Source organism: Bidens hawaiensis, unplaced genomic scaffold (genome assembly GCF_021521415.1).
Source record: "Bidens hawaiensis isolate Kalapana, Puna unplaced genomic scaffold, B.hawaiensis_p1.1 tig00001960_1, whole genome shotgun sequence".
Classification (NCBI taxonomy): Eukaryota; Viridiplantae; Streptophyta; class Magnoliopsida; order Asterales; family Asteraceae; genus Bidens; species Bidens hawaiensis.
The window spans coordinates 107,887-134,480 of NW_027491108.1; the positions used below are offsets into that span (position 1 = coordinate 107,887).

General features: G+C 38.9%; 2 protein-coding genes and 1 pseudogene across 2 annotated transcripts; 1 reads left to right on the forward strand and 2 right to left on the reverse strand.

Annotated features, from left to right (window-relative positions):
- Positions 1-3,514: 3,514 nt before the first annotated feature.
- Positions 3,515-17,769, forward strand: LOC143601709 (uncharacterized; annotated as a pseudogene).
- Positions 17,770-18,788: 1,019 nt separating this feature from the next.
- On the reverse strand, positions 18,789-19,594 carry LOC143601720 (uncharacterized). Its single transcript, XM_077079047.1, has 4 exons — positions 19,453-19,594; positions 19,258-19,358; positions 19,090-19,180; positions 18,789-18,997 (listed from the first exon to the last, which is right to left on the reverse strand). Exons 1-4 carry the CDS (start codon positions 19,559-19,561, stop codon positions 18,789-18,791), a joined length of 510 nt encoding a protein of 169 aa, XP_076935162.1. The 5' UTR covers positions 19,562-19,594.
- A 316-nt stretch (positions 19,595-19,910) lies between these two features.
- On the reverse strand, positions 19,911-24,759 carry LOC143599963 (glycolipid transfer protein 1-like). The gene is made up of 6 exons (XM_077077784.1): positions 24,611-24,759; positions 24,300-24,355; positions 21,410-21,540; positions 21,192-21,327; positions 20,873-21,004; positions 19,911-20,036 (listed from the first exon to the last, which is right to left on the reverse strand). Exons 1-6 carry the CDS (start codon positions 24,726-24,728, stop codon positions 20,004-20,006), a joined length of 606 nt encoding a protein of 201 aa, XP_076933899.1. The 5' UTR covers positions 24,729-24,759; the 3' UTR covers positions 19,911-20,003.
- Positions 24,760-26,594: the final 1,835 nt, after the last annotated feature.

The following is a 26,594-nucleotide window of genomic DNA, read 5'->3' on the forward strand; positions in this document are numbered from 1 at the left end:
ACTTTTTTACTTTTTTAAATAAATAATTTTGAAGAATGCGTGTATAAAAGTTTAATATTTTTAATTTATGATATTACTATATAGTGCTTCTAATCTGATATTATTTTTATTTTGAATTTTTGAAACATAACATTTTATATTTTTTATACTCTAGGTAAGGCTTTTTGGGTTTTTAATAGCAACTAGTATTTTTCTCTCACGCTAAGCTGTGGGTGGCAACGTTCGATCAAGAAATTAGCTTAGTCGCGTGTTCTGGTGGTATTCTTACATATATAGAATAACTGTCACGGCTATTTAAAATTAAAATACTAAACCATTTAAATTTAATTTAATAAAGATGATCTAATTACATTTAAGATAGCCATAAATTAAATATAGTTACAATAAATGATAGTTTTGAATTAAATAAAACAATCCAACATTATTGTTTTATTTCAAACTAGATTATTAACTCGTGTACTACACGGGTGGAAATATAAATACAGTCAATTAAACATGCATGTACATTTATATTTGAATAAACATAACGGTTTATTTTACTTATCTCTGTCGAAATGAAAGAACTGACCATAGATGAGAAGTTATGTCATTAATCGTGCGATGTAGCCAAACCATAAACATGATTAGTTCAAGTGTTCATAAAATCATTAAACGTATTAAACATGGAGCATGCTAAACAAAAGTAAACACTAAGCCAATGTCTCGATAGAAATTAAAGAACTGATCATCCATCATTTTTATGTTTTTTTTTATGATCAGTCAATAAACTTAAAGAGTAAGAATAAACTAAGCAAACAAACATTCTTTACATGTTAAAATTTGCAAAGTAATTATTTAGATGTGGTTACATGTATGATTTACCAAATCGTTACTAAAATTCACCTAAGCATCATATATTAAAATGCAATAATAATTAATATCATAATTACATTAATAAGTTACAAAAATATAAAAGCCAATATCATTGATTAAAATTTTATTGTGATTATATGGAAATTAGATTTATGAAAGGTTGATAACATGGAAGTCTATGTGGACAACCTAGATGAAGGACATGTGGATGAAATTGTGTTGCTTTAATATATTAGTTAGATAAGTATTTTAAGTCTAACAACAATTAGAATAATTAATATCATAATTACATTATTAAGTTACAAAAATATAAAAGTCAATATCATTGATTAAAATTTTATTGTGATTATGTGGAAATTAGATTTATGAAAGGTTGATGACATGGAAGTCTATGTGGACAACCTAGGTGAAGGACATGTAGACAAAATTGTGTTGGTTTAATATATTAGTTAGAAAAGTATTTTAATTTTAACAACAATTAGAATAATTAATATCACAATTACATTAATAAGTTACAAAAATATAATAGTCAATATCATTGATTAAAATTTTATTGTGATTATGTGGAAATTAGATTTATGGAAGGTTGATAACATGGAAGTCTATGTGGACAACCTAGGTGAAGGAAATGTGGACAAAATTGTGTTGCTTTAATATATTAGTTAGATTAGATAAGTATTATAATTCTAACAATTAGAATAATTAATATCACAATTACATTAGTAAGTTACAAAAACATAATAGTCAATATCATTGATTAAAATTTTATTGTGAATATATGGAAATTAGGTTTATGAAAGGGTGATGACATGAAAATCTATGTGGACAACCTAGGTAAAAGACATATGGACAAAATTATGTTGTTTTAATATATTAGTTAAATTTATATATGATTTGAGTGTCATATACATCCAAAATTAAGTCATAACTAACTATAACATTAACTAACAAGTAATAAAATAATATTATTTGCTATGAATAGTAGAAAAATGTGAGGTGACTAACATTTACAAATTAATATACATACATGTGTGTATATATTCCTATTAATATATATATACATGTGTTTGTATATTCCATTAGAGTAATAGGTAAGAGGTAACCTTTAATATTCATATGTTTTTTTAACAGCTTTATTTATCAATCAGTATAAGATGTTAATCAATATTAGTGATTACCAATATCATCCAATTTCTCATAACCTATTGGCCTTTTCTTTAATTTTCATTATATTTATGTACAATGCTCGTTGACATTTTTCCCGAACTTTTGTATCATGTAAGACTTACGTTCGAGGAGCTTGATTGACATGAGTAAATGTGAGAAGGATCTCTATAAAATGAAATTAGTTGATGTTCAAGAAGAGAGCAGCCTTGATGACTAGTTCTGACGTACGTTTCATCATGGTAAAATTTTAAATTGAGGTTGGAAGATAAAAGGAAGCTATTCTTTATACCTTTGGATTTTTGATATTCCATATAATTTATAAACTGATTTTCACATTACATGGTTTTTAAAGTTTGATCTTACCTACAAGAAAGTTGTTAATTATTGCTCTATAAAAGTCTTCAAAATTTAACCCTTCTTAAATTACCCATAGTTACCTACAAGAAATGACAAAAGTTTTTGATTAATATTGCTCAACAAATTTTTTTTTTTTAAATTCAACAGTTCTGTTATTTCAAATTACGAATAAATTTATTTTTTCCCATTACTTTAATATTTGTTGAATCTGGATATTAAGCGTTTTTTAGGGTATATAAAAATTAAATTTTTACATAAACAAATCAATTTTGACCCTTTTTGCACTTGGCAATGGCATAAGCCCATAAAAGATCTTAGATGGATAGGTGTTAGTGGTATATGGGCCGAGTGTCCCCACTCACATGTTTAGGGCCCATATTCGTAATCATCATTTAGTCAATCACAGTCAACAATATAGGCAATTCTGTGTAACCCTTTTCATGGTAAAATTTGAAGATCAATTTTATATAGATATCAAATCTTATATAATGTCATGTATATATAATATGCAATCAAAGCCACATTTGAACTTTCCAGTGAACTGAACTTCATCTTCCGCATTCTCCAACACTTTAATCAACCATATATTATGGAAATACATGATAAGTTGTTTGATAAAACTTTAGTACGTCTAATACCTTCTTTTACCCACTCAATGGTCTTAGCATTTAGGATATGTTTGATTGGAGGTAATGAAATGAAGGGGAAATGGAATGGGAGAAGGAATGAAATGGACTAGTGAATGAAATGGACAAGTGTGTTGGTATTCAATTTATTAAGGGTATGTTTGGTTGGAGGTAATTGAATGAAGGGGGAATGGAATGGGAGAATGAATGAAATGGACAAGTGAATTAAATGGATCATTACTATTTATTTGTCTTGTTTAGTTAACCTATGGAATGAAATGAATTATTACTTTATGTTGTTTAGTATCCAAAACAAATTGTAGGAATGAAATAGAAATAATAAAAACACACCTATCTAAAAATATTTTCTTTTTACAAAAAAAAAAAAAACTGCAATGACGATGATGGTAGCTCATGTGACGAAAATGGTGGTGGCAGTGGCGACAGTGGCGGTAGGGCGGTGATTGTGGTGGTGGGGTGGCAGTGGTCAAACGGTGGTAGCATTGGTAGTGATGGCGATGGTAGGGCGGCGACAACGGTGGCGGCGGTCAGCAGGTGGTGGTGGCGGCGACGACGACGGTGGTGGCAGAAGTGGTGGCAACGACGACGGTGGTGGTCAGGTGGTGGCAGCAGCAATGATAGTGGTGGTAGTCGTTGGTAGGTGGTGGTGTTGTTGAAAAGTAGGGTGAAGAAGGAATGGAATGAAAAAAAAGAAAGGGGGTGAGAATGAATGGTTTTGATGGAATAAGATTTCATGTGTAATGGATGATTCCATTCCATTGAGCAACCAAACACCACTTTTTTCATTCCCACGTAATGAATAATTTTGTTCCCCCTGTCATTTCTGCATACCAAGCTCTACCTTAGTTAATTCTTTCACTATGTTTTGTTTTGTGAAAGATAGGATTATCAGGCATTCCCGTTTTCAATGTTTACTATGGTGGGGTTTTCCTTAATAAAAGAAATGAATCTTCAATAATATGATGTAAGACCTGATAGCTATAATTTCGGATTTCGTATTTTCTGAATATCTTTCTGAATCACGTAATCTCACTTTCAGATTAAGGTATTTTGTGGGTTCACGAAATCAGTAATCAGATAAGACAACTAATCTTCAAACAAGAAGTTCTTTTTTTGTGAAAGCGAGGTTATAAAATCACGTGCTAAAACAAGAGGAGATGAGTCATCTGCATAAGCGTCAAACTATCACAATGATTGAAATGAAACATCTCAACCTTTCATGAAAAGGTATGACAAACTTGTGTGTAACTGCAATAGTTATCAGTCACATTAGTGGAAAGCTTAGTATCACTTCCCAGAGTTATTAATAATCATATTGCCAATTATTAATGATGATAAGTGGTAATTTACTATCGACCTTTTCGATTTTCATGCGGCTACTTACCACAAGGGACGCTACCCTGGCCATGCCTAGGGCGTTGAACCACATATTTTTGGTTCTCGATATTAAATAGACTAATGTGCACTTTGCAACTCCTAACTAAGACTATGTGCGCAAACAAGGGCGCGAGCCATGTTGGCATGGCCACGTCAGTAGCGTACACCGCAACAAGGCGGCGCGATAGGCTGCGAGATGGAGCTTCTGTGAGCCGGGGCGAGTCCGTTAGCGTGGTTTGAAGGGGAATGTTGCTTCTCTCTCTCTTTTTTTTTGTGTGTGTTATTAGTGAAGAAGAAGAAGTGGAGAGGAAGAAGAAAAGAGATAAGAATGAGGTTTTTTTATATAACCTAATTTTTAGTGGGTTTATTAGGAAGGGTATTAGATTTGAAACCAGTTTTATCTATTTATTTTTTTTATTTTGACTTGGGACAGTTTTATTATAATTTCTAATGTTTGGGTTACTATTTATAAAACTTGGGTTTTTTATATAATCTATAATTTGTATAATTTTTTTTCTAGTACTAGTATATAATTTTTACTTTTATTATACAAAATTATCTTTTAATTTATATTTTTATTTTAACTTTTCAAAAAAAAAAAAGAAAAAAAAATCAGATAATTCGCTGAAACCACCGTTAGCCTAAACCACAACAGGCTCAGGCAGCTTCAGCGAATGTTCAGACAGCATCTAGTCAGCACTGCATAATACAATATTATTGGATGAATTCATAGCCCGACTTCAACAACAACACAGTCTACATGTGCCACTATATTGTGATTTCTCATTTAGTATTTAAGTTGCATTCATTTAAACTAGTTACAATCACATATAACAAAGTCGTTGCTAAATGAAAATGTCACAATGATTTGAATTTGGGAAAATCCTCAAAATAGCCCATCTACAAAATAAGATTCTAACTTTGTCCCCCTAAAGTTAATATTTCCAAAAATGACTCTCTAACTCATCTTTGACCATGTATTAAGAAATCTAACGCGTCTTTGACGACATGTTAGCATAACACATCGTCAAAGACGCGTTGGATTTCCTAACACATGGTTAAAGATGCTAACATGTCGTCAAAGACGCGTTAGATTTCCCAACACATGGTTAAAGATGAGTTAGGCATCCAAACACGTAGTCAAAGATATGTTAGCATCATACGCGTAGTCGAAGATATGATAGCTTTTTTGTTTGTTTTTTTAATATTATATTTTTATAACTAGTTTTACTTATATTTGTTTTTCTTTTATAACTTTTAATATATAAAAGTTTATATTACTTCGAATATACCGACGAGAAATGTTTACTTTTATCTACGGACCGACATAAATTTTATTTAAAACCGAGCGGGGTCAAATTTTATTGAATATTTCGATATTGATTTGGCACGGCTCGAGTTAGAGTTATTTTATGTCGGTCAGTAGGTAAAAGTAAGCATGTCTCGTCGGTATATTCGAAATAATATAAAACTTTTATAAATTAAAAGTTATAAAAGAAAAACAAATACAAGTTAAACTAGTTATAAAAATATAATATTAAAAACAAACAAACAAAAGGCTAACATATCTTTGACTATGCGTTTAATGCTAGCATATCTTTGACTACGTGTTTAGAAGCCTAACTCATCTTTAACCATGTGTTAGGAAATCTAACATGCCTTTGACGATGTGTTAGCGTCTTTAACCATGTGTTAGGAAATCCAAAGCCTCTTTGACGACGTGTTATGCTAACATGCCGTCAAAGACGCGCTAGATTTCCTAATATATGGTCAAAGATGAGTTAGTGAGGGCCATTTTTAGAAATATTAAGTTTAGGAGACAAAGTTAAAATCTCATTTTATAGATGGGCTATTTTTGAGATTTTTCCTTTAAATTTTACCTTAGTATGCTACACATTCTAGATATTTGGAATTTGGGGACGTCACTAATTGAACCTTGATTTCATACTAACACAGTTTACCACGTTCTTAACTATGTTTTACTAGCCTTTTATGTTTTGCTAATTTGTAGATACTTTTAAGACAATTTTAACCTAAAACACATTATCATCAAGAGATTTGACTGAATTGAGAATTTCCAATAAATTCACAAAAGTGAAACATGCCATTTGCCCCAAACGGAATATTCCTTTCCATATTCACATAAACGTACTATCTGCATGCCAGGGTGGTTGGCGGCGCCGGTCGGGCAGCTGTCTCCTCCCTCACTGTTTGCATCTTCCCAGGACCTCCGTACAAAATACATCTCAGCTTTATTTATTTAATTATTAAGTTATTAAATTTCTACTATTTTATCTATAAAATGGATGTTAAAATATAGAATGTGTGTGGAAATCTTGTATTTCTTGTTTACTTTTTATTATATACGTGAACCAGTTTGTTAGTAACACATATTTATGTAACTATCTTCTAAATTGTTTCTTTTACATGTAATCAAGTAATCTTGTATATATAAATCAAAGATAGCGATACACACTTTGCCTGTGAATAACTTAGTAAACTATCTTAGGACTTAGGATATAATAGTCATCGTGCACTTGCTGGTAAGCTTGACGTATTTAAGTAACTTAAAGATCCTCGGGAATATTAATATTTACACTAACCATAAGGTAAATAAGAAATTTCTAGATGTACATACATAACTAGGTCCTTTATTCTACACATTTTTTCCCCTAGCGGTACTTCTTCTAAGAGGTCTTAGGTTCGATTCTTGGCTTATGTGTGCGTTTTAAAATATGAACAACAACAATGTAAGGAGGATTTGAATTTAGATAATGAAGCATGACAACTTTTTTAAGAAGACGTCGCTACAACTTGCAAGAAACATCTTTTAAAAGAATATAAAATTCCTATCATGTTAAAGTTTGAATGATAGTCTTTTCTGTTGTAGGAACCAATAGTAGCCTGAAGAAACACCAGTCGAACCCCGACAGATTACTGGTAACCTGGGGGTTGGAGAGCTGTTTCCCACGAGGGGTTAGACCCTTGGAAGATGGTTCTTCTGATAACCTGCAAAACAGACACCGTGAGCTCGTCACTGAGAAGGGGGGGTTCCTCCTTGTGACCACCCTCCGGCGTGAGAATCAGACTAGATTGCTCTTTAAATATAAAAGTATATTAAGAGATTGCTAGAGCAGATATCAGGTATATATGATAAGATAAGATGATCATACCATTGGGGTATTTATAGCCGAAGGTAGGTTTCCAAGGGGTTTAGCCGGCCCAACACGCTACCAACTGTAACCTATGCACGTGCCCTGCCTGTGAGTGGTGGATAGGTAGCGGCTGACACAGAGCAGGCGTGTCGTGCACTCTTCCTCTTCTGCCAACTACAGGCTAGGCACGTGGTATGGCAGGAGTTGGTGGGTAGGCGGCGGCTATTGGTCACAGTGCTGTGGCGTGCTGTCTGCCATGCTGCTGTCAGTGAGCTGTCGCATTCTTGGTCAGATCTTTTGTCTGTACCTCGTCAGGTATCACACAAAAGATCCTCCATCATACGGACTGGCTCATTTAGGCGGGAGTTTTCCCCCTCCCGCCTTTGCTCATTCCTTCAGGTGACACTGGGGAGAGTTAAGTGCCTAGTGCGTGTAGCCATGCTGCGCGGGTGGCCTTCCCTCATGGCTTGTATCCGAGGCTGCGGGAACAGGCGGAGTCCTTCACCATGGGAGGCATTTCCTGCGGGACCAGCTTGCATACTGCGCGTAAGGACGTCACTTCTCTGAGCATGGTTGGTCCTGCGGATCCAGTTGGTCTCTGCGCAGACGTCCCTGTTTAAGGTGAGTCTTGCGGGTCCAACTGGGCTCTGCTGGGACCTACCTCTTCAAGTCCCCCCAGTCCAATGTTCTTCTCATGCGTGTTTAATAAAGTGAGGTGAACTTTTGGACTTAAAAGGGTTTTGAAAAGGGTTTTGTAAGGTTTTCCATGGGAAGTCCTTGTCACTTGCAGAAATGCCCGAGTTTCCTGCTTGGTCTTTGGGTATGATGCGGGTAGGTCTGTAACCTCCTCGCAGGTCAGGAGCATTGAGTTCCAGTTGTGTGGATTCTCCATGAGGTTTTGGTAGTTTTGAACATAGTGATCAATTATGTTAAAACCACCAATTCCATCCTGGAGCTTCAAACAACGTAGTTCTCGACGTTCCCGCTATGCGGGGATGTTATTTCCTTTTCCGCAAGCATTGCCCAGAAGATCCTTCTTGGTTTCAATTCCCAGCGGAGCGCTAGGTATGTGAAGGGTTTTGCCTTAACACTGTACCTGCGCTCGTCTTACGGTTACTTTACTTCCAAGGTATTCCTGGCGTCAATTCCCTGCGGGTGCTAGGTATGTGAAGGGTTTTGCCTTTACACTGTACCCGCACCTGTCTTATAGTTACTTGGTTGCCGAGGTACTTGGCTTCAATTCCCTGCGGGTGCTAGGTATGTGAAGGGTTTTGCCTTAACACTGTACCCGCATCCGTCTTATGGTTACTTGTTCGCCAAGGTTTTCTTGGCTTCAATTCCCTGCGGGTGCTAGGTATGTGAAGGGTTTTGCCTTAACACTGTACCCGCATCCGTCTTATGGTTACTTGTTCGCCAAGGTTTTCTTGGCTTCAATTCCCTGCGGGTGCTAGGTATGTGAAGGGTTTTGCCTTAACACTGTACCCGCATCCGTCTTATGGTTACTTGTTCGCCAAGGTAAGGGGGTATTTTCCCGCTTCTTTTTAAATTTTGAATTTTGAAATTCGAAAGGTTGGTGGAAAGATAGGAACAGTCCAAACCTCTGAAACGTCGCGCGACGGTTTCTTCTGACTGTGTCAGGACGTGCAGGAAGTTATGGTGACGTGACATTATATGGTCATTCCAGACGCTTTTTCAGGCGCGTGGGCGCGATTTTTCGGGCGCGTGGCCGCGAAATTACTGGCACACGTCCTGTCAACAGCTGTTGCCAGTCTGCTTTTTGCCACGTGTCATAGTTTCATTGCACCTTCGAATTCTCTCTCCTTCGCATTAAATTCACCGCATTAATTGCGATTAGTATATAAAGGGGGAGAGGGTTATTTGCAATTCACACTTTTCACTTTCATCTCTTCTTCTCAAGTAATTTCCGGCGAATTTTTCTGTTCAGTAAAGCATTACCCTGAAATCTCTTTTCATCTTTCTTCCACCATGCCTTCTCATGATGCTGATGACCAGAAGACTGTTGGCGAATGCCAGTGCTCTCTTCCTGTCGATCTGTACCAGTATATCGTCAGGAAGTTCATGCTCGAGTCTCTCGAGCCTGAGTTTCCTGAACCCCACCATACTGTGTACGATGCCCCTAGTGGCAAGATCGGGGTTTATGCTGCATTCTTTGTCTACGGAAACCTTAGGTTTCCGTTGACAAAGTTTGTGTACCGTGTTCTGGAGAGGCACGGTGTGCACCTGACAGAGGTGCACCCCATGGCCATTGCCAAGGTCCGGCACTTTGAGTGGGTGTGCCGGATACTGGGCCTTGAGCCCCTCGTTGACCGTCTGATGACCTTCTACACTTGGAGGTGCATCCAGGGGTGGTATACTCTTACAACCCGTATCAAGGGTTTAAAGATTTGTACCACCGAGCGGAGTCTTCGCTCATGGAGAAGAGAGTTCTTCTTCATATCCGCTCGCGCCATCCCCATCGCCATGAAGTTCAAGAATGGCCAGGCGCTTCCGAACCTTCCCGCCCTCAACTACGAGGAGGCGGAATGGTTCTCGAAGATATCCCGGGTCCAGTCCCCGGTTTTCCGTTTTCCGGAGTCGGCGATGGTGATGCTGGGGATGAGCCGGGTGTGGAAGGCGGCGAATGCGGATAAGGTTCCGATCGTTCTTGAATATGGTTCGAACTCTGTCCCTTATGGTACGTCTTGTTTCATTTTGCTGACTTCGATTTTTTCTAACTTTCTTGTTGATTTCAGAGGGGAACGATCTTCAGTCGCTCCTGAACCCGCGGGAGGAAGATGGTCCCGCGCGGATGGGTACTCGTGCTCTGGACGAGAACGAGTTGCCCATCTTAGAGCAGACCGCGGGTCGGTTCGTGGAGGTTTACCCGCCAGGCCAAGAGATCCTGAGCCACCGACGGCCAGGTAAGCCTATCTTCTACCCTGAACCTCTCAATGCTGTGCCTGCTGCTGGAGTTGACATTTCTTCTTCTGAGGAATCCGCAGAAGGTCCTCCACTGGTGCGGAAGAAAAAGGCTGCCGTCGGGAAAGGCAAGGAGAAGGTGGCCTCTACTGCCGACCCGGTAGTCCTATCTGACTCGGAGTCAGATAGTGCAGAGGTGGCGGGGGAGCCCGGTGGTGAGGAGACCACCGCTCCGGAGGCTGTAGCTGTTACCTCCGGGGAGGCAGCGACGACGACGGTTACCGGTGTCAAGAGGCCGGCTCCATCGGGTTCGCCCCCGCTCGTCCGTACGTTCAAGCTCAAGAAACCCCGTAAGTGCCCCCATAATTCTTGTCTAGATTTGTTGTTTCAAATAAATTTTTCTAACACTTTTGCTTGTGCAGGTGTGGATGTTGACGCATTCCAGGGTGGAGTTGGAGCAAGTATTCCCCCGCCAATGAGGGAAGGCTCGGTCAGCCTTCCCGAGGCGTCGACCCAGGCGTCTGTGCCTGCTTCCGCTGGTTCCAGCCTTCCTGAGGCTGTTCCAGCTGAGAAGTTGTCTCCGCCGGCCGTGAGTGCAATTTTTACAGCATCTTTCACGGAGCCGGCGGTTACTGTTGCTGAGGAGGTGGCGTCAACAATGGCTACCACAGCGGCTGCCACTATACCTGCGCCACCGGCACCGATGGCCGGACCATCAGGTACGCGCCGGGCTTCCCGCCGATCTATGCCACCTTCCCGTCTACCTGACCTGTTGGATGGATTTCCTTTAGGTTCAGGTGATGGGTTTGGCGGCTATCGGCCTGTTATTGACCCTACAGGTACGTAGGGTTCATTTTCCTTTGTATATTTTTATCATCTTTTCCTAACTGCCTTTGTTTCTTTTGCAGTGTCGGATTCCAATGAAGTGTATGTTCCAAGATGGAACATACGCCGAGGAACAACCCTTCGTACCCCTGTGGAGTGCGTGGACTGGGCTCGCCACGCTGCTCCTCATGGTGCGTTGGGGGAAGCCATGGCTAGCTACCAAGAGGGTAGGCTAACCAATGAGCTTCGGGTTCTCCAGGCCCGGACGCAGCCCCGCGTCGAGCTGCTTTGTCGTGAAAACGACAAGTTAAAAGCAGCTCGCGCCAAAGATGTATCTGAAGCGCGGGCTCTTCGGGAGGAGAACCGGCAGTTGGCCGCTGCCGCAGCCGAGAAGGAGAAGGCATTCAAGGCCCTCGAGGTTGAAGTCCAGGCGCGACTCGAGGCCCGCTCCAAGGCTGCCCAAGCTGTGAATGAACAGCTTCGGCTGGCCAAGGAGACTGCGCGAAACTCAACTGAGAGGGCTGCCAAGGCTGAAGCTGTTGCTGAGCCGCTTCGCGAAGAGAATGAGCAGCTTAAATGCAAATTAAAGGCTCTTCAGCATGCTCATGACGCCTTGGCAATGGAAGATGCCAAGAAGCTGCAGGAGATCCTTGACCAGAGGGGGGTGCTTGACCGCACTGAAAGGAAACTCAAAAGCGTCGAAGAGGCTGCCGCCAAGGAAGTTCAACTTGCCAACCTTGATAAGAGCGGAGCCGAACGTGCTTACAAAGAAAGTCAAGCTACCCTCCAATGGCTGCTTCGAGAAGCGTTGCCTCAGGTATCTTTATCTTTTTCTTTACGCTTTCCGCTCGTAATTAGAAAATGTTCTAACTTGTATTCTTTTGTAGGTTGTGCGTCGGGTCCTAACAGAGACCTCTTATGACGATGCGATGAGCGCAGCCCTCAACGCTTCTCATGAGGATGGGGAGAAGACTGGCTTCCTGCTTGGTCTTGGGTTTGCTGAGAGAGGCTTTCCGCCCTCCAACTTCCCTTTATTCAATGTTAATACTGAAGCTGCTTGACCAAGCTGTGAACCAGTACGCTGCCTTCCCGCATCCAGTGGTGGAGAAGGTGAATGAAGCTGCTGCTGCTGATGATGGGCTAAACATCCTTAAGGCTTTCCTTGGGCAGCCGCTCTCTGACGGTGCTGGTCCAAGCGGAGGTGGCCCTGAAGCCTGATCCTGAAGATCCCTTCCCACTGCTAGGATAGACTTAGCTTTGTATAGATTTCTTTTAGGCGGGTAGTTACCCGGCCACTGTTGTAATATATCTTTGAGATATACGATTGTTATTCCTTTCATTGGATTCTTTGCTTTATAAACTTATGACTTGCATACTTAGTTTAAAATAGCAATTTTCCAAGTGTTTAGAATAAGAACCTTTGAACGTGGTTGATAGTGGGTTAAAGTTTCGCTTCCTCCTTCGTGATTGTGCGGGTAGAACCGTCACTTGCACTTGGTAGGATGGCTAAACTTTAACTTTTATCTAACCTGCGTGTAGGTTTTTCTTACTTTTTGAGGATAAGTTAACCTTTGAACGTGGTTGATAATAGGTGTGAAGTTTTGCTTCCTCTTTCGTGATAGCGCGGGTAGAACCGTCACTTGCACTTGGTAGGATGGCAAAACTTTACCCATACCTGACCTGCGTGTAGGTTTTTCTTACCTTTTTAAGAATTTTGTTTTGAACCGTTCGACGCGCGGTTGTCGATAGGTTAGTGTTCATCTTCCTTTCATGATTCGTGCGGATAGACCGGCACTTTCATTTAATGGAATAATTGAACTCTTCTCCTTCAACTGACCTGCGTGAAGGTTTGCCACGTTATTGGGTTCGTGCGGGTAAGACCGCCTTCCCACGCAACGACTTCACGTAATGTGAATGCCGTCACCAGTGTTGGATTGTTTTAACCGTTCGACGCGCGGTTGTTGATAGGTTAGTGTTCATCTTCCTTTCATGATTCGTGCGGATAGACCGGCACTTTCATTTAATGGAATAATTGAACTCTTCTCCTTCAACTGACCTGCGTGAAGGTTTGTCACGTTATTGGGTTCGTGCGGGTAGGACCGCCTTCCCATGCAATGACTTCACGTAATTATGCGGTGAAAACCGGCATATTAGTGTCCAGAAAAGTATTAAATGTAAAATCATCAGCTTCGATATTTGAAAGAGAATCATTTCCATTAGAAGTGGCTCTTGGCCTTTTCTGTACAAATTGGAATTGATTACATGCAAACTGTGTAATTGAACTCCCTTCCATGTTAGGACAGGAGTGCCATCGAGCCGACACGCACCTGTTTCGGGATCTCGTTCTTTACGCAGCATGTAGTCTCCATATTGAAGCTGATTTTTTATTCATGTTTACCCCAGCCATGGTTCCACACGCACCTGCCTGCCTGCTTAGCTTTTATTTCGCCACGAGGTGTGCGAGCGTCCCATCTCTGACGAATGTTTCGACCATGTCTTTTACGTCTATGCATTCTTCAGTGTTGTGGCCTTTTGTTCTGTGATAGTCACAGTACTTGCTCCGATCAGCATCGTGACGATGTCGGATTACTGGAGGCTTTGGCCATGGGAGCTCTTCAGTAGCAAATATGTCAGTGACGCTTTTGGTAAGTGGCGTCCATCTGGAGTTCCGGTGCAGCTTTACATTATCCCTTTCACCCAATCGGTGCTGTAAGCCGGATGAGGTGTCAAAGTTTACCCTTGACTGCCAAATGCCTTGCTTCCGTTTTTTGTTCAATCGGGCGGTGAGGACGTTGTCCTCTCTCGTCCTCTGGGTGTAAAGGTTTGTGCTCTGCGGAAGGTCTCTACCCAGTTGCTTCTCCGTTTCCGCATAGCGTTTAGCTGCTGTCATGATGCCATCCCATGTGGATGGCATTCCATCTTTACCCGTTAGGGTGCGGATAAGCTCTGGGTCCTGCGCGCCCTGGATGAAGGCTGCGCGAACAAGATCCTCGCTGATATTGCCCAAACTTAACTTCTTTGAGTTGAAGCGAGTGATGAAGTTTGGCAGAGATTCATCTTCTTCCCGTATGCATTTGAGGATTGTCCATTGCTCCTCGGTATACTTTCGCTGCTGGCTGAAATGTTGGCTAAACTTCTGCTGGAAGTCTGCCCAGTCGTAAATGTGGTTAACCGGTAAACGATCAAACCAAACCCTAGCAGCCCCCACCAGCGTCATTTGAAACATGTAACACCACGTGGGTTCCGTCCAGTTGCTGACGGTTGCCCCTGCTATGAACCTGTTCAAATGGTCGTCTGGGTCGGACATACCATCATAAGTGCCTATGTTGGGCATTTGTTTGGCACTTTTTGGGGCAATTGCTTCCGCAATGTCCCTTGCAAATTTGGACGTTCCCGCATTTGCAACGTTCGGTCTGTACGTTTTGGAGAAGTCTCGTGAACTTCCACCTGTGCTTTTTGGTTTGAAGGCTTGTCCAAAATGCCTTCTCGGTTGGGAGTCCGTTTCCTTACGTTTCCCTTTTGCCCTATGGCGAGGGTTCGCTTCGGAGTCGGATTCCTCCGAGTCATTGTCCAAGTATTCTTCGAATTCGTCGGCCTGTTGGACGGAACGCAAGCGTTCGTCCAACTCAGCTTGGAATTCCTTTTGTCGTGCCTCCGCCCATGCCTTAACTTCATCGAGAGTTTGGCGGGGGAGTCTTGTTCGTTTTTTAAACTGGGTATCTGTGAATCCCAGTGGACGATTATTTACTGCACTTGCCCCAGCTTGGGTAACTGGGGTAGTGTTCGTAAAATTTACTTCACTTGCCCCGGCTTGGGTAACCGGGGTAGTGTTTGTAAAAACTGTGTTGCCGGTATTCCCTCCAGTAGCTGGGGTTGTGGTTACCGGAGTTTCTTTAACCATCTTTCTAGAAGTTTGAAAAAACTGGAGAAAAATGAAGTTCTAGCTTTATGCACGGATGGCGCCAATGAAGAAACACCAGTCGAACCCCGACAGATTACTGGTAACCTGGGGGTTGGAGAGCTGTTTCCCACGAGGGGTTAGACCCTTGGAAGATGGTTCTTCTGATAACCTGCAAAACAGACACCGTGAGCTCGTCACTGAGAAGGGGGGGTTCCTCCTTGTGACCACCCTCCGGCGTGAGAATCAGACTAGATTGCTCTTTAAATATAAAAGTATATTAAGAGATTGCTAGAGCAGATATCAGGTATATATGATAAGATAAGATGATCATACCATTGGGGTATTTATAGCCGAAGGTAGGTTTCCAAGGGGTTTAGCCGGCCCAACACGCTACCAACTGTAACCTATGCACGTGCCCTGCCTGTGAGTGGTGGATAGGTAGCGGCTGACACAGAGCAGGCGTGTCGTGCACTCTTCCTCTTCTGCCAACTACAGGCTAGGCACGTGGTATGGCAGGAGTTGGTGGGTAGGCGGCGGCTATTGGTCACAGTGCTGTGGCGTGCTGTCTGCCATGCTGCTGTCAGTGAGCTGTCGCATTCTTGGTCAGATCTTTTGTCTGTACCTCGTCAGGTATCACACAAAAGATCCTCCATCATACGGACTGGCTCATTTAGGCGGGAGTTTTCCCCCTCCCGCCTTTGCTCATTCCTTCAGGTGACACTGGGGAGAGTTAAGTGCCTAGTGCGTGTAGCCATGCTGCGCGGGTGGCCTTCCCTCATGGCTTGTATCCGAGGCTGCGGGAACAGGCGGAGTCCTTCACCATGGGAGGCATTTCCTGCGGGACCAGCTTGCATACTGCGCGTAAGGACGTCACTTCTCTGAGCATGGTTGGTCCTGCGGATCCAGTTGGTCTCTGCGCAGACGTCCCTGTTTAAGGTGAGTCTTGCGGGTCCAACTGGGCTCTGCTGGGACCTACCTCTTCATAGCCATAAAAGAAGGAATCCAATAAAAACATATAGAACCTATGGCCTTTAATTTTTTATATTTAATGCACGGTATAGTAACTATTTTATCATTATAAATTTATAATTACCATTATTATTGAATTATATTATCCTACCCTAAATGAACAAACCAACAAAGATTGCATAATATTGTCATTTGTTAATTTTTTATACTTATACAAAATGCACATATTAAATTGTCTTATTATGTAAAAGAAAAAACAAAAACTTTATATAGTTATATGAGAATAACATGTGAATTAGACACACTTTCCCTCTATATATATTCCTCCCACAAAATCTCATACCTCTCAATGACAATGATGATTGTTTTACTTTCACTTTCTTAATTTTCACACTCACAACTCTCCAACTCGGTAACTCACAACCCACTCTCAACTCAGTCGAACAAGAAACACTATACCTTTTACTCTTATCCCTCAACTCCGACGTCCCATGGCGGTCATACTTCCCGGACGACCTCTGCTCCTCCGGCCCACACGGCGTCGTTTGCGACTACACCACCGACCCCAATACCTTACACGTCACCGAACTCAGTTTCGGGTACGTCTCAGACTACAACCCGAACCCGAATTGCACACCCAACTCCACCTTACCCGACCGGTTTCCATTCCCCTCATTTCCCCACCTCCGGAAACTCTTCTTCTATAACTGCTTCACCCACAAACCCGTTTCGTTACCCGGTTTTTCCCGGGTCGGGTCGGGTCTTGAAGAGCTTGTGTTTATTGACAACCCTTCACTTTTTGGCTCGTTGAGTGATAATATTGGTTACATGAAGTCGTTACGTCGGTTAATTATAACAGGAACGAATGTCTCCGGTGAAATCCCGGGTGGGTTCGGGGAGTTGGTTAGCCTCGAGGAGGCTACGATCTCCCGAAATTATTTCACCGGGGACGTGAAAATAAATATTTCAAAACTTAAGAAGTTAAAAGTTTTGGACCTCGGTTATAATAAGTTAACTGGGAAGGTCCCAGGATCAATCGGGGAGTTGAGAAGTCTGTTGAAACTCGATTTGAGTTTTAACGGTTTCTCTGGTGGGGTCCCGGAGACGAGGGGCGGGTTAACGGGTTTGGAGCTTTTGGATTTGAGTGAGAACCGGTTAAAGGGAGGTGGGGTGCCTTTGTTTTTGTCGAATATGAGGAAACTAAAGGGGGTGTATTTGAGTGGGAATGAATTAGGAGGGGTGATTCCTGACATATGGGAGAAGTTGAGGGGTGTTGAAGGTGTTGGGTTGTCAAGGGTAGGTCTTGTTGGTGAAATTCCATCTTCAATGGGGGTATTTTTGGAAAATGTGAGTTATTTGGGGCTTGATAATAAGTGGAAAAGTTCCTAAAGAGTTTGGAAAATTAGGGATGGTAAGGTTAGAAGGGAACCCTGAGTTGTGTGTGGATGAAGGGGTAATTAAGTCATTTTCTAAAAAGGTGAAGGTATGCAACAAGGTTGAAGACCCTAGATATGCACAAATATATGGCACTAGCTCTTCAAATATAAATGGTCATCATATCTATTGCCTATTGATTTTGTGTATACTGTTATGGTGGTAGAGATGATTATGTGGTTAGAAAAAGAAAGTAAGAAACTGACACATTTTTCACATGCCTATACCTCTTGTAAGGGCAATGCTGTAATTACACTTGTCAAATTTACTAAGTTTGTGTTGTTTATGTTAGCATACACATGTTTTGATATTGTTGTGGTAGTAGAGATTATTTATGTGGTTAGAAAAAAGAAACTAGCACGTTTTGACATACCTACCTCTTTTAAGGGCAATATTGTAATGATACTTGTCAAATCTACTAGAGTATGTCTTGTTTAAGTTAGCATACACATGTTTAATAAGCATGCTCAAGACGGCTCATACGTAATATTATAAGCTTCAACTAAACTTGTTTATTAATTACTTATTATGGTCTATTATTTTTATGTAGTATACTCATGTTTATAATGATAATAAAATATCAGGTGTTTTATCATCAGATTGATAATAATATTTATTTTGTTATTATATATCATTATATTACTTAAAAAAAAAACAAACTTATATTTTGACAAGTAATACTTCAATAGGCTAACGAGTCTAATCAAAGTCGGTGCCTAAAACTTGTTTACTAAATGAGTTACAACCTGAGCTTGAGTTCAACTCATTTAAACTCTGCTCAATTCGAGCTGTAGTGGCCAATCACAAGTAGCTCATATTATGCTTGGCTTGTGCACACTAAAATGCACGTAGTGCAACTCTTAGTGACCAATCAACTTGATATAAAAATAAATTTCTGCAAAACCAAGATGCCAGAGAGTCTTGCACAAGCAACAAAATAAAAACTAACTAGATAAAGGGCTTCTACCCTAGCGATATCACGGTGTGGAGTAAAGATGAGGTTCATCTTTAGACCTCAAATGGTTAGGGTTATAGTCCCTACAAAAACCATTGGTATAGATTTAGAGGATGTTAGCTAGCCATTCTAAAAATACTGGGGAAAAGAAAAAGAGAAATCAGAAAATGGTTTTCCTGTCATTTTTCTGCATTGGCGCGTGCGGATGGTTGTGAGCTAACATCATCCGCTTAAGTTGGTTTCTTTTTACGAGTCTTTTTTGAGACTTCTGGCAATGACTCGTCCTGGGCCCCACGATCTTCCGCACCCCTAGTGTGGAGTCGTCTTGGTTGCCTTGATTTGGTTTGGGAATCATGGTCGGGAGCATTTTCCACTGAGCAATGACCCCGGTGTCTAGATTTTAGTTTTTCTTTACTTTCTTTTCTAGACATCCTTTGATCTGATCCATAAACAATAATTATAGATAATATACACTCAATGATTATGTACTTTTGGATTCATTCAATCATGAAAAGTTTGAATTATTCTAACCTTCAGAACCCCCTTTCGGGTCATCACTCAGGCCTTTCGATACGCCTGATGATGCAGATTGACATTCTGGATTTGTACCGAACCCCCTCATCTGAACACCAAAACATAAAATAAATAAAATGAAATATATAATAACAGAACACAAGAAAAATCAAACATCATACATACCCAGCTGGGAGATTCTTCAGACGATCCATCACATCCATAATGAGCGACATGTTTCACGTCTGTTGGGCCACCAATTTGTATATCTTGTTTTTTCTCATCTTCTGCACCGAACAGATTCTTAAACGAGTTAATAATTAATATAAACATGTGAATTCACATTAATAACCTCATTAACAAGAAGGAAAAGAGGCTTACCAATAGCTTGAGAGAAATATCTTAGGCTTTTAAAAATTCCTTTCACCTTATGAGTATTCATCTTCCAAGGAGTCACGGTTTGGATCCGTACGGGGTCTCTTGACCCCATAAAATGTCAATATATATAACCAAATAGATCGGTACCGATTATAGAAGCCGGAAAAGAAATGAGACAGATAGAAAGAACGATAATAATCAAAGAAAAAATCACCACAAAGAGAGCATATGCGTGTAAGCATAAAACATAACCCTTGATATCAATTCAAACTAGAGGACAGAATTAAGATTAAATGAGAGGTGGTTAAGATTGGGATAGAATAACTGTAACCTTCTCATTGGCTTGTACTCTGTGCATCTACAGTTGTAAGTTTGAGCATATATGCATGCAAAAATTATGTATAATTTCATGCAATAACGACATCTGTGGTCCAAACAAACATATTATATAAATATAGATGTTATAAGTTTACAGATGATCAAAAGAGAAAGTGTACATATAAGAGCATAGTTTCTAAATCATTATCGAGATCCCATAATCTTCTTGATCATTATTATGCTTTCATATCATCCAAATCAAGGCTCGCCTGCATAATAGAATCACATAAAATGATTAACAGAAGCATATCCCGTGTGCACTATGATGATTTATCTGTTACTATTATACTGCTTCACCATTTTCTGTTTCTATGTTGTTTAGATTCCTTGAGTGCAGTCTCTATGTTTCTAACATATTTTTACGTCTATATATGGTTTGGAGCGGGGGGGGGGGGGGGGTCTCCTCTATCCCTGCATCCCACCTAGACTGTAAACGAGCCTAGCCCGAGTTTGACTAAGCACGAGCTTTAACTTATGAGAGCGAGAGATTGGCTTGTTTCGAGCTTTATTTCTAAAGCTCAAGCTCAGCTTGTGAGTAGCCTTATCAAGCTCAAGCTCGGCTAGGCTCGGCTTACTTATTATTTATATATTAACTTATATGTATTCATATTGATTTTTTATATTTTTTTTCAATTAAAAATTGTATATAGAACGTAAAATATATTAATTATCTTTATCATAATTTCACATATGATAGTAATTATTATATAAATATATATTAAATAAAAATTAGATAAATAAAACGCTTTTTAGGTTCGCGAGCCGCCAGATAAGTGAAGCTCCGGCTCTTGCTCATTTATTAAACAAGCTTATTAGTTTTATGCTCGAGCTCGTTAAAGCTCGGGTCGATTCGAGATATTAGCGAGTCGATCTCGAGTAGCTCACAAGCGGCTTGGCCCGTTTACATCCCTTGTCCCACCCTCCCAGTCCCTACCAATAGCCTTTGCTTTTGGGTGGGATTTTATTGGGTATGATTGTTGTATATCCTATGTGTACAATACATGAATCAATAAAAAGCAAAAACTTTCTTGTGATATAATCTCACCAAGAACTTGTGGTTCTCCTCAAGAAGTGGTGTGAAAGTTGCACAAAATTTTTCAATATCAGAACGGATGTCACCCTTCCCGGCCACAACATCCATGAACTTGTTCCGCTCAGGAGCAAGCTTCATTGCAACCTGTGAATCAATTTTGGGGTTATAACAAGAAAACTATTTGTTACTTTATGGTTACTGTTTAATAAACAGGTTGTGATAATAAAATGGGATGTGACCCAAAATCTGTAATTTATTGTGTCATGTCGGGAATTGCCACCATCAAACAATAATAATTATAATTAAAAGTCGCCAAACAGCAAACGGGTACCGTGAAAGTTGAACTGGCCAACCAACCATGAAACTTCTTCAGTGTTTTAGTATACGCTTCAGAACAAACTTGTGACATGGCCCAATCTTCATGCTCCATTAAGTTACGGAACAATTCTAGTATAAAATCCATTGCCCTGAACAACAAATATACAATTTGTGAGGTATTTAATTATTTGAGTTATCAACTATTAGGATAGAAGAACTGCGTATCCTCACCTAGTTAGCCACAAAAGACCGTTGGTGCAACTTGATGAATCTTTAGCTTTTTTAGCTGCAACCTCCACCTGTACCATACTGCATAGGTTCTGAAATTCTGTTGGGTTGGTTAAGTATTTGTTATCCAATCTCTGAACGAAGAGTGTACACAAATCAGCGAAGTTCAAACAGTTACATTCAGAGCAGAAACAAAAAAAAATGGGGCTTATATCAGTTGAAGATATAAAATGCTGGAAATTAAAAAACGATAAACTCAAATAGCAGATGGATAACCAAGAATATTACATGTTCCTTAATACAGAAATGTATACACGTTCTTGGTTTCAAAAATGCACGATGCAACGATGCATTTTGATCCAAAAAGCCAATGCGTGATGCGCATGCATCATGTATGCGCAATGTGTCACACCCCACCCAGGATGGGGCACTTACTGTGACCAGTCAGTACAGACTTATAGCGGAAACATATAATCTTATATAAAAACTGAAGCATTTGTTACATGTCTAACGATTATAATACAACAAAAGGTAAAACATTTAAACTCGTCCAACACTTAGCAGCTAACCTCCCTTCCTTGTCAACCTGTAATACATGCTCGGGATAAAAATACGTCAACACACAGCTGGTGAGTCACATAAACTGACATATTTAATAAACTGATACTAAAACAATTTTATTGATCAGGTATGAGCTCATTGCATGTCTGCCATAATTATAACCCGCCCGCTTCACGTTAAAGCCAGGTCAACATTATATATTCGCACATACAGACTTTACGCACGTCTGCTGCTGTATTAAGTGCATGTCCCCTCGGGAAAATATAATGATCATTATAATATATATAACACCTTGGGTGCCACATCATATGCGGCATGCAAATACATGATCAATCACAGTCCAAATAATTTTATGAGCATGTATCAGAGATTTGAAAATAGTTTATGTAACTCACCTTTACAGACTTTCTTCAGCTACTTTGACTCCTCCCACTTTAACTATAATCTATGATTTAATATACTAGGTTACTTATTTATGTATAGGTAGTAATGCTCTAATACTCATAGACCCTTCACACAACAGCTGTAATTAATGTGCATAACGATACAAGTCCAGACAGTGTTATGGTTAATAACCATACCCACTACTTTACAATTCATGGTTCATATTAACCATTTATGACCAAAGCGGTCATACCATATCACAAAGCTAGTTGTGCACATACTAGACAGGTTATGTTATGGTCATACGCCTAGTGGGTTGTTACCCTTAAGTCTCCGGGTAATTTATTATTAAATTATTAAAAGAGTACATTTTCTAACTTTATGGGTAATACCAGAGTCCCATGTTATTTCGAATATAATAATATTTAAATATTTACTTTATAATTTAATTTAATTAATTAATTAAAACATTAGAGGAAAGAAGTACCTTATTGTCGTCACTAGAGAAGTTAGGTTAAAACAATGCATAATATCATGAACTTAAAACACACATATATATGTGTATATATAGACAAACTTTTAACCGACGTTGTTGAGCCGGTTTAGCCTAAAATAATTTAATCTTCAAAAATATGAGAACTTTCTTTCATCACATTCATGCACACGTGCACAGTTTGAATGTGTCATTTATCATATAATTATTATTATTATTATTATTATTATTATTATTATTATAATATGCACACAATTACACACGTAAACTTTAATATGCACAATTTTATCATCATATTATTATATTATTATGATTAATTTAGGTCTAATCTTGTTTTTTCTTCTATAGTTTTTTAAAAATATAACGTTGTATGAAATTACAAATAAACCGTTATGGCGAACTCATTTTTCTCTACATTTTGACCTAAGTTTCATTAAAAACAGAATATGGGTAAATATAACATATTTCATTCATATTAAACGGTATCATAGTACTATCCATTTGTCTCAACACCTCATGTCTCAAATAATCATTTTACTCATTACTTACCCGTTCAACAATAGACATCCATCTAAACATCTCATGTTTTAAAGGTTCTTTCTACCTACTAAACATTTGTTTCAATCATCCTTGAGTATGAACTAAGATACTTTATTTATATTAAAAAAAAAAATGGGATGTTACACAATGTTTCTTATTAAAAAATTATTTATGCATAATATTATAACTTGTTAACTTTCAAATGCTTAAAAAAATAAGAGGTTGAAACAAACAAATTAAAAAATAAGTGGTAAAATTAAAAAAATACGTTATGTTACCACCGAAGAAGTATCATATATAACCAAGATAATTCTTCAGCTCTATGTGTACAAGTAGTCTATCCATAAAATACAAGTAAGCTATGCAAAAACTCACTTTAACTCAGAAATGCACGCGTCAGAATTGGGAAAATATGTTGCCATCAAGGTTCACAGCGTATATTTATTCTAAAGCCTGGCAAACTGGGCTCTAAGCAAAATATTTTCAGGTCAAAACAGGTGTTTGGCCAAAATCAAGTTGGGTTGAAGTGAGTCATTTCAGAAAAAAGTACCAACATAGGTTTAACCGCTATAGTTTCTTATGGTGGCTAGTGGTGGCGGTAGCGGTGTCAGTGGTGGTGTCAGCAACAACTAGTAGGTGATGAAGATAAATAATGGTCACGAGTGGTGCTAACCCACTTGGACCCTTTTAAGTTAACAAGTGTTATAACTGTTACCCATTTTACTCGTTGACTAATATAAGTAAACCCAAATTGACTAGTTGACTGATTTAAGATGAACCAGAAGAACCCATATACAATTTAATTTTGCCCAAAATCAACCCATTCTTTAAAAAATGGGTCATGGTTGCCACAATCCATATTATGACTGAAACTAAAACCAGTCATCAATATGAAGGAAGAAGTAGAATACTTACTGTTATATTACCACCCACATCAGTTTTGACAAGCGCCATAGCTGCTCCAAATTTGTCTAGCATCGTGTAAGAAAACCAGAATATAAGTTGTTGAAACATGAATGGCTATAAGTTTTAGTTTATGGGGTCAATTTAAATGGCATATTGTCATGTATATTGTATTTCCTATATTGAAAGATTAATACTGTTAGGGGGGCTTATTTATGAGACTGAAAATACCGTTGTATACATTTTATTTCTGACAACAAAAACTTAATGTTTCAAATGTGAAAAAAAAAGTTAATATCTAGAAAATCATACGGCATTCATACCAATAACAGGTAGTATGTGTTTGCAGACGTCTAAGAAAGGCTTGGTAAGCATTTCTCCATCTTCAGACTTGACATGCTTCATTCCTTCTATAGCAGGAGCAAGCACTGTTCCTTCCATCTTGAGATTGATATTACTGCAATAGTAAATGATATTAAAATTAGATTTAATGCTTCACTTTGCTCTCTTTTATACAATTGGATACAAAAAGCAAACACGAGCATCAGATAATGGTATAATTATGTCTAGTACACCCACAGAACTCGCCTGATTAGAGAATATTATTAATCATCCAATAATATAATAGCAAACCTCATCACCAAACCAACAGTTACAGATCAGGAAACATTAGGCCATTCAATTCCTATTAAAAAATCCAGTTCATAAAACGAATTCCGACTATCAGCATTTACGTCTTATCTATATGATGAAACGAATTAGTGCAAAGCAGAAGTACATCATTCCTACAGATTCTAGAGCATAATAATTGGCGTGCAGCAAACGTAATCTAATCAAAGCTCCACAAATCATGATAAAACTATTCATTCGCATCAGAAAATTAACATTCAAATGTATCTATATCACGAAACGAATTATATCACGCAGAACTACATTAATCCAGATAAGCATTCAGTAACCGTTATCAGAATTCAGATCGAAGTTCCACAATCAAGATAGAGTATTCGCACGGATATAAATCGTATCCGTAAGCCCTAGATTTAGGTTAATCATGAAAAACATTTCAAAAATTGAAGAAGATGCTAAAGTAGATCTGAATAGACACAACGGAAACACACAAGTAGATCGTGATCAAATGAACAAATTGAGTGCAAAGTTTCACCTGCAGCAGCAGGTAGGCTCAAGTTCAAGTTCAGTGAACGGTGTTGTGACGTAATCTGTCAAGTCTCAAACCAGTCAATTGTGATTCTGCGTATATCTTCCTTCACCCGCACATAGAGGTTTGATTTTTGTTTGTTTTTTTTTTTAAATAAAATTAACCATGATTATTTTTTACATTCAGTGGTTCTTTTGGATCGATTATTTTCACCAAGTTATAACTTATTAACTTTTTAAAGAGTAATAAGGTATTTGGGATTGCTTATATTATAAGAGAAAAAGTTTCATAAGTTACAATGTTATAACTTATTAACTTAATGAAAAGTTACAACGAGATAATAAGGAATCCCAAACACCCCCTCAAGCTTTTGCTTTAATATTTATATCGAAGTTTGTGAATCAGATGACGGTTTTCTCTGGAACAAAAGATATCCGGTGAACGTATGAGATCGTCTTTTCTCATTAGGTTATCTTGAGTAGCCGGACATTATTAGATGACCGTTCAATAAAGAATTAAAAATATAGTTGTTCTTAGTGATCGGTTTTTAAAACAAAATAACAAGTATAAAAAGAAGCTTTACGTATTATATATAAAAGTTATTTTCTCTCATCACATGTAATATCTTCTCTCATGATACATTACATCTCATCTTATGTTTATAGGCTATATTGTATCATATTCTTAGTTTATTAAATTCTATTGTTTGTATTCTTTTTGTTATTAAGTTGACAGTTTTAACCCAAGAGGTTGACCCAGTTAACATTGTAATTTAAATAAAATCATTCCGATTTTCATAGACTAATGTTGTTTTATATGTGCAAAGAAAAGTTGTTGGGGCTATGTTCAAAGTCAACCTCTCGGTAGAGAATGTGCATAGTTATATTATATTGTGTAGTCATCTTTTTTTTTTTTAACGACAAATAATCTCAAATGTAAACATTATTTCGGGGCTATGTTCAAGGTCAACTTCTCGGTAGAGAATGAGCGTAGTTATATTATATTGTGTAGTTACGGTTTAATGGTTTATATTACTTATAAAAATTGTTAAAATACCATGATCGAAGTTGATCAAAGATTTAGGTGCTGTTTGTTTTTGCAGACATAAACTGTCTGCAAGCTGATTTCATCTGTTTTCATGTCTGCAACTG

Coding starts and splice junctions, on each gene's coding strand:
- LOC143599963 (XM_077077784.1), bottom strand. CDS start 24,728: ATGGAAGGAACAGTGCTTGCTCCTGCTATAGAAGGAATGAAGCATGTC. Junction 24,356..24,610: donor ACACATACTACCTGTTATTG/GTATGAATGCCG, acceptor ACACGATGCTAG/ACAAATTTGGAGCAGCTATG. Junction 21,541..24,299: donor ATGTGGGTGGTAATATAACA/GTAAGTATTCTA, acceptor CTCTTCGTTCAG/AGATTGGATAACAAATACTT.
- LOC143601720 (XM_077079047.1), bottom strand. CDS start 19,561: ATGGGGTCAAGAGACCCCGTACGGATCCAAACCGTGACTCCTTGGAAG. Junction 19,359..19,452: donor ATATTTCTCTCAAGCTATTG/GTAAGCCTCTTT, acceptor TGTTCGGTGCAG/AAGATGAGAAAAAACAAGAT. Junction 19,181..19,257: donor CTGAAGAATCTCCCAGCTGG/GTATGTATGATG, acceptor TTTGGTGTTCAG/ATGAGGGGGTTCGGTACAAA.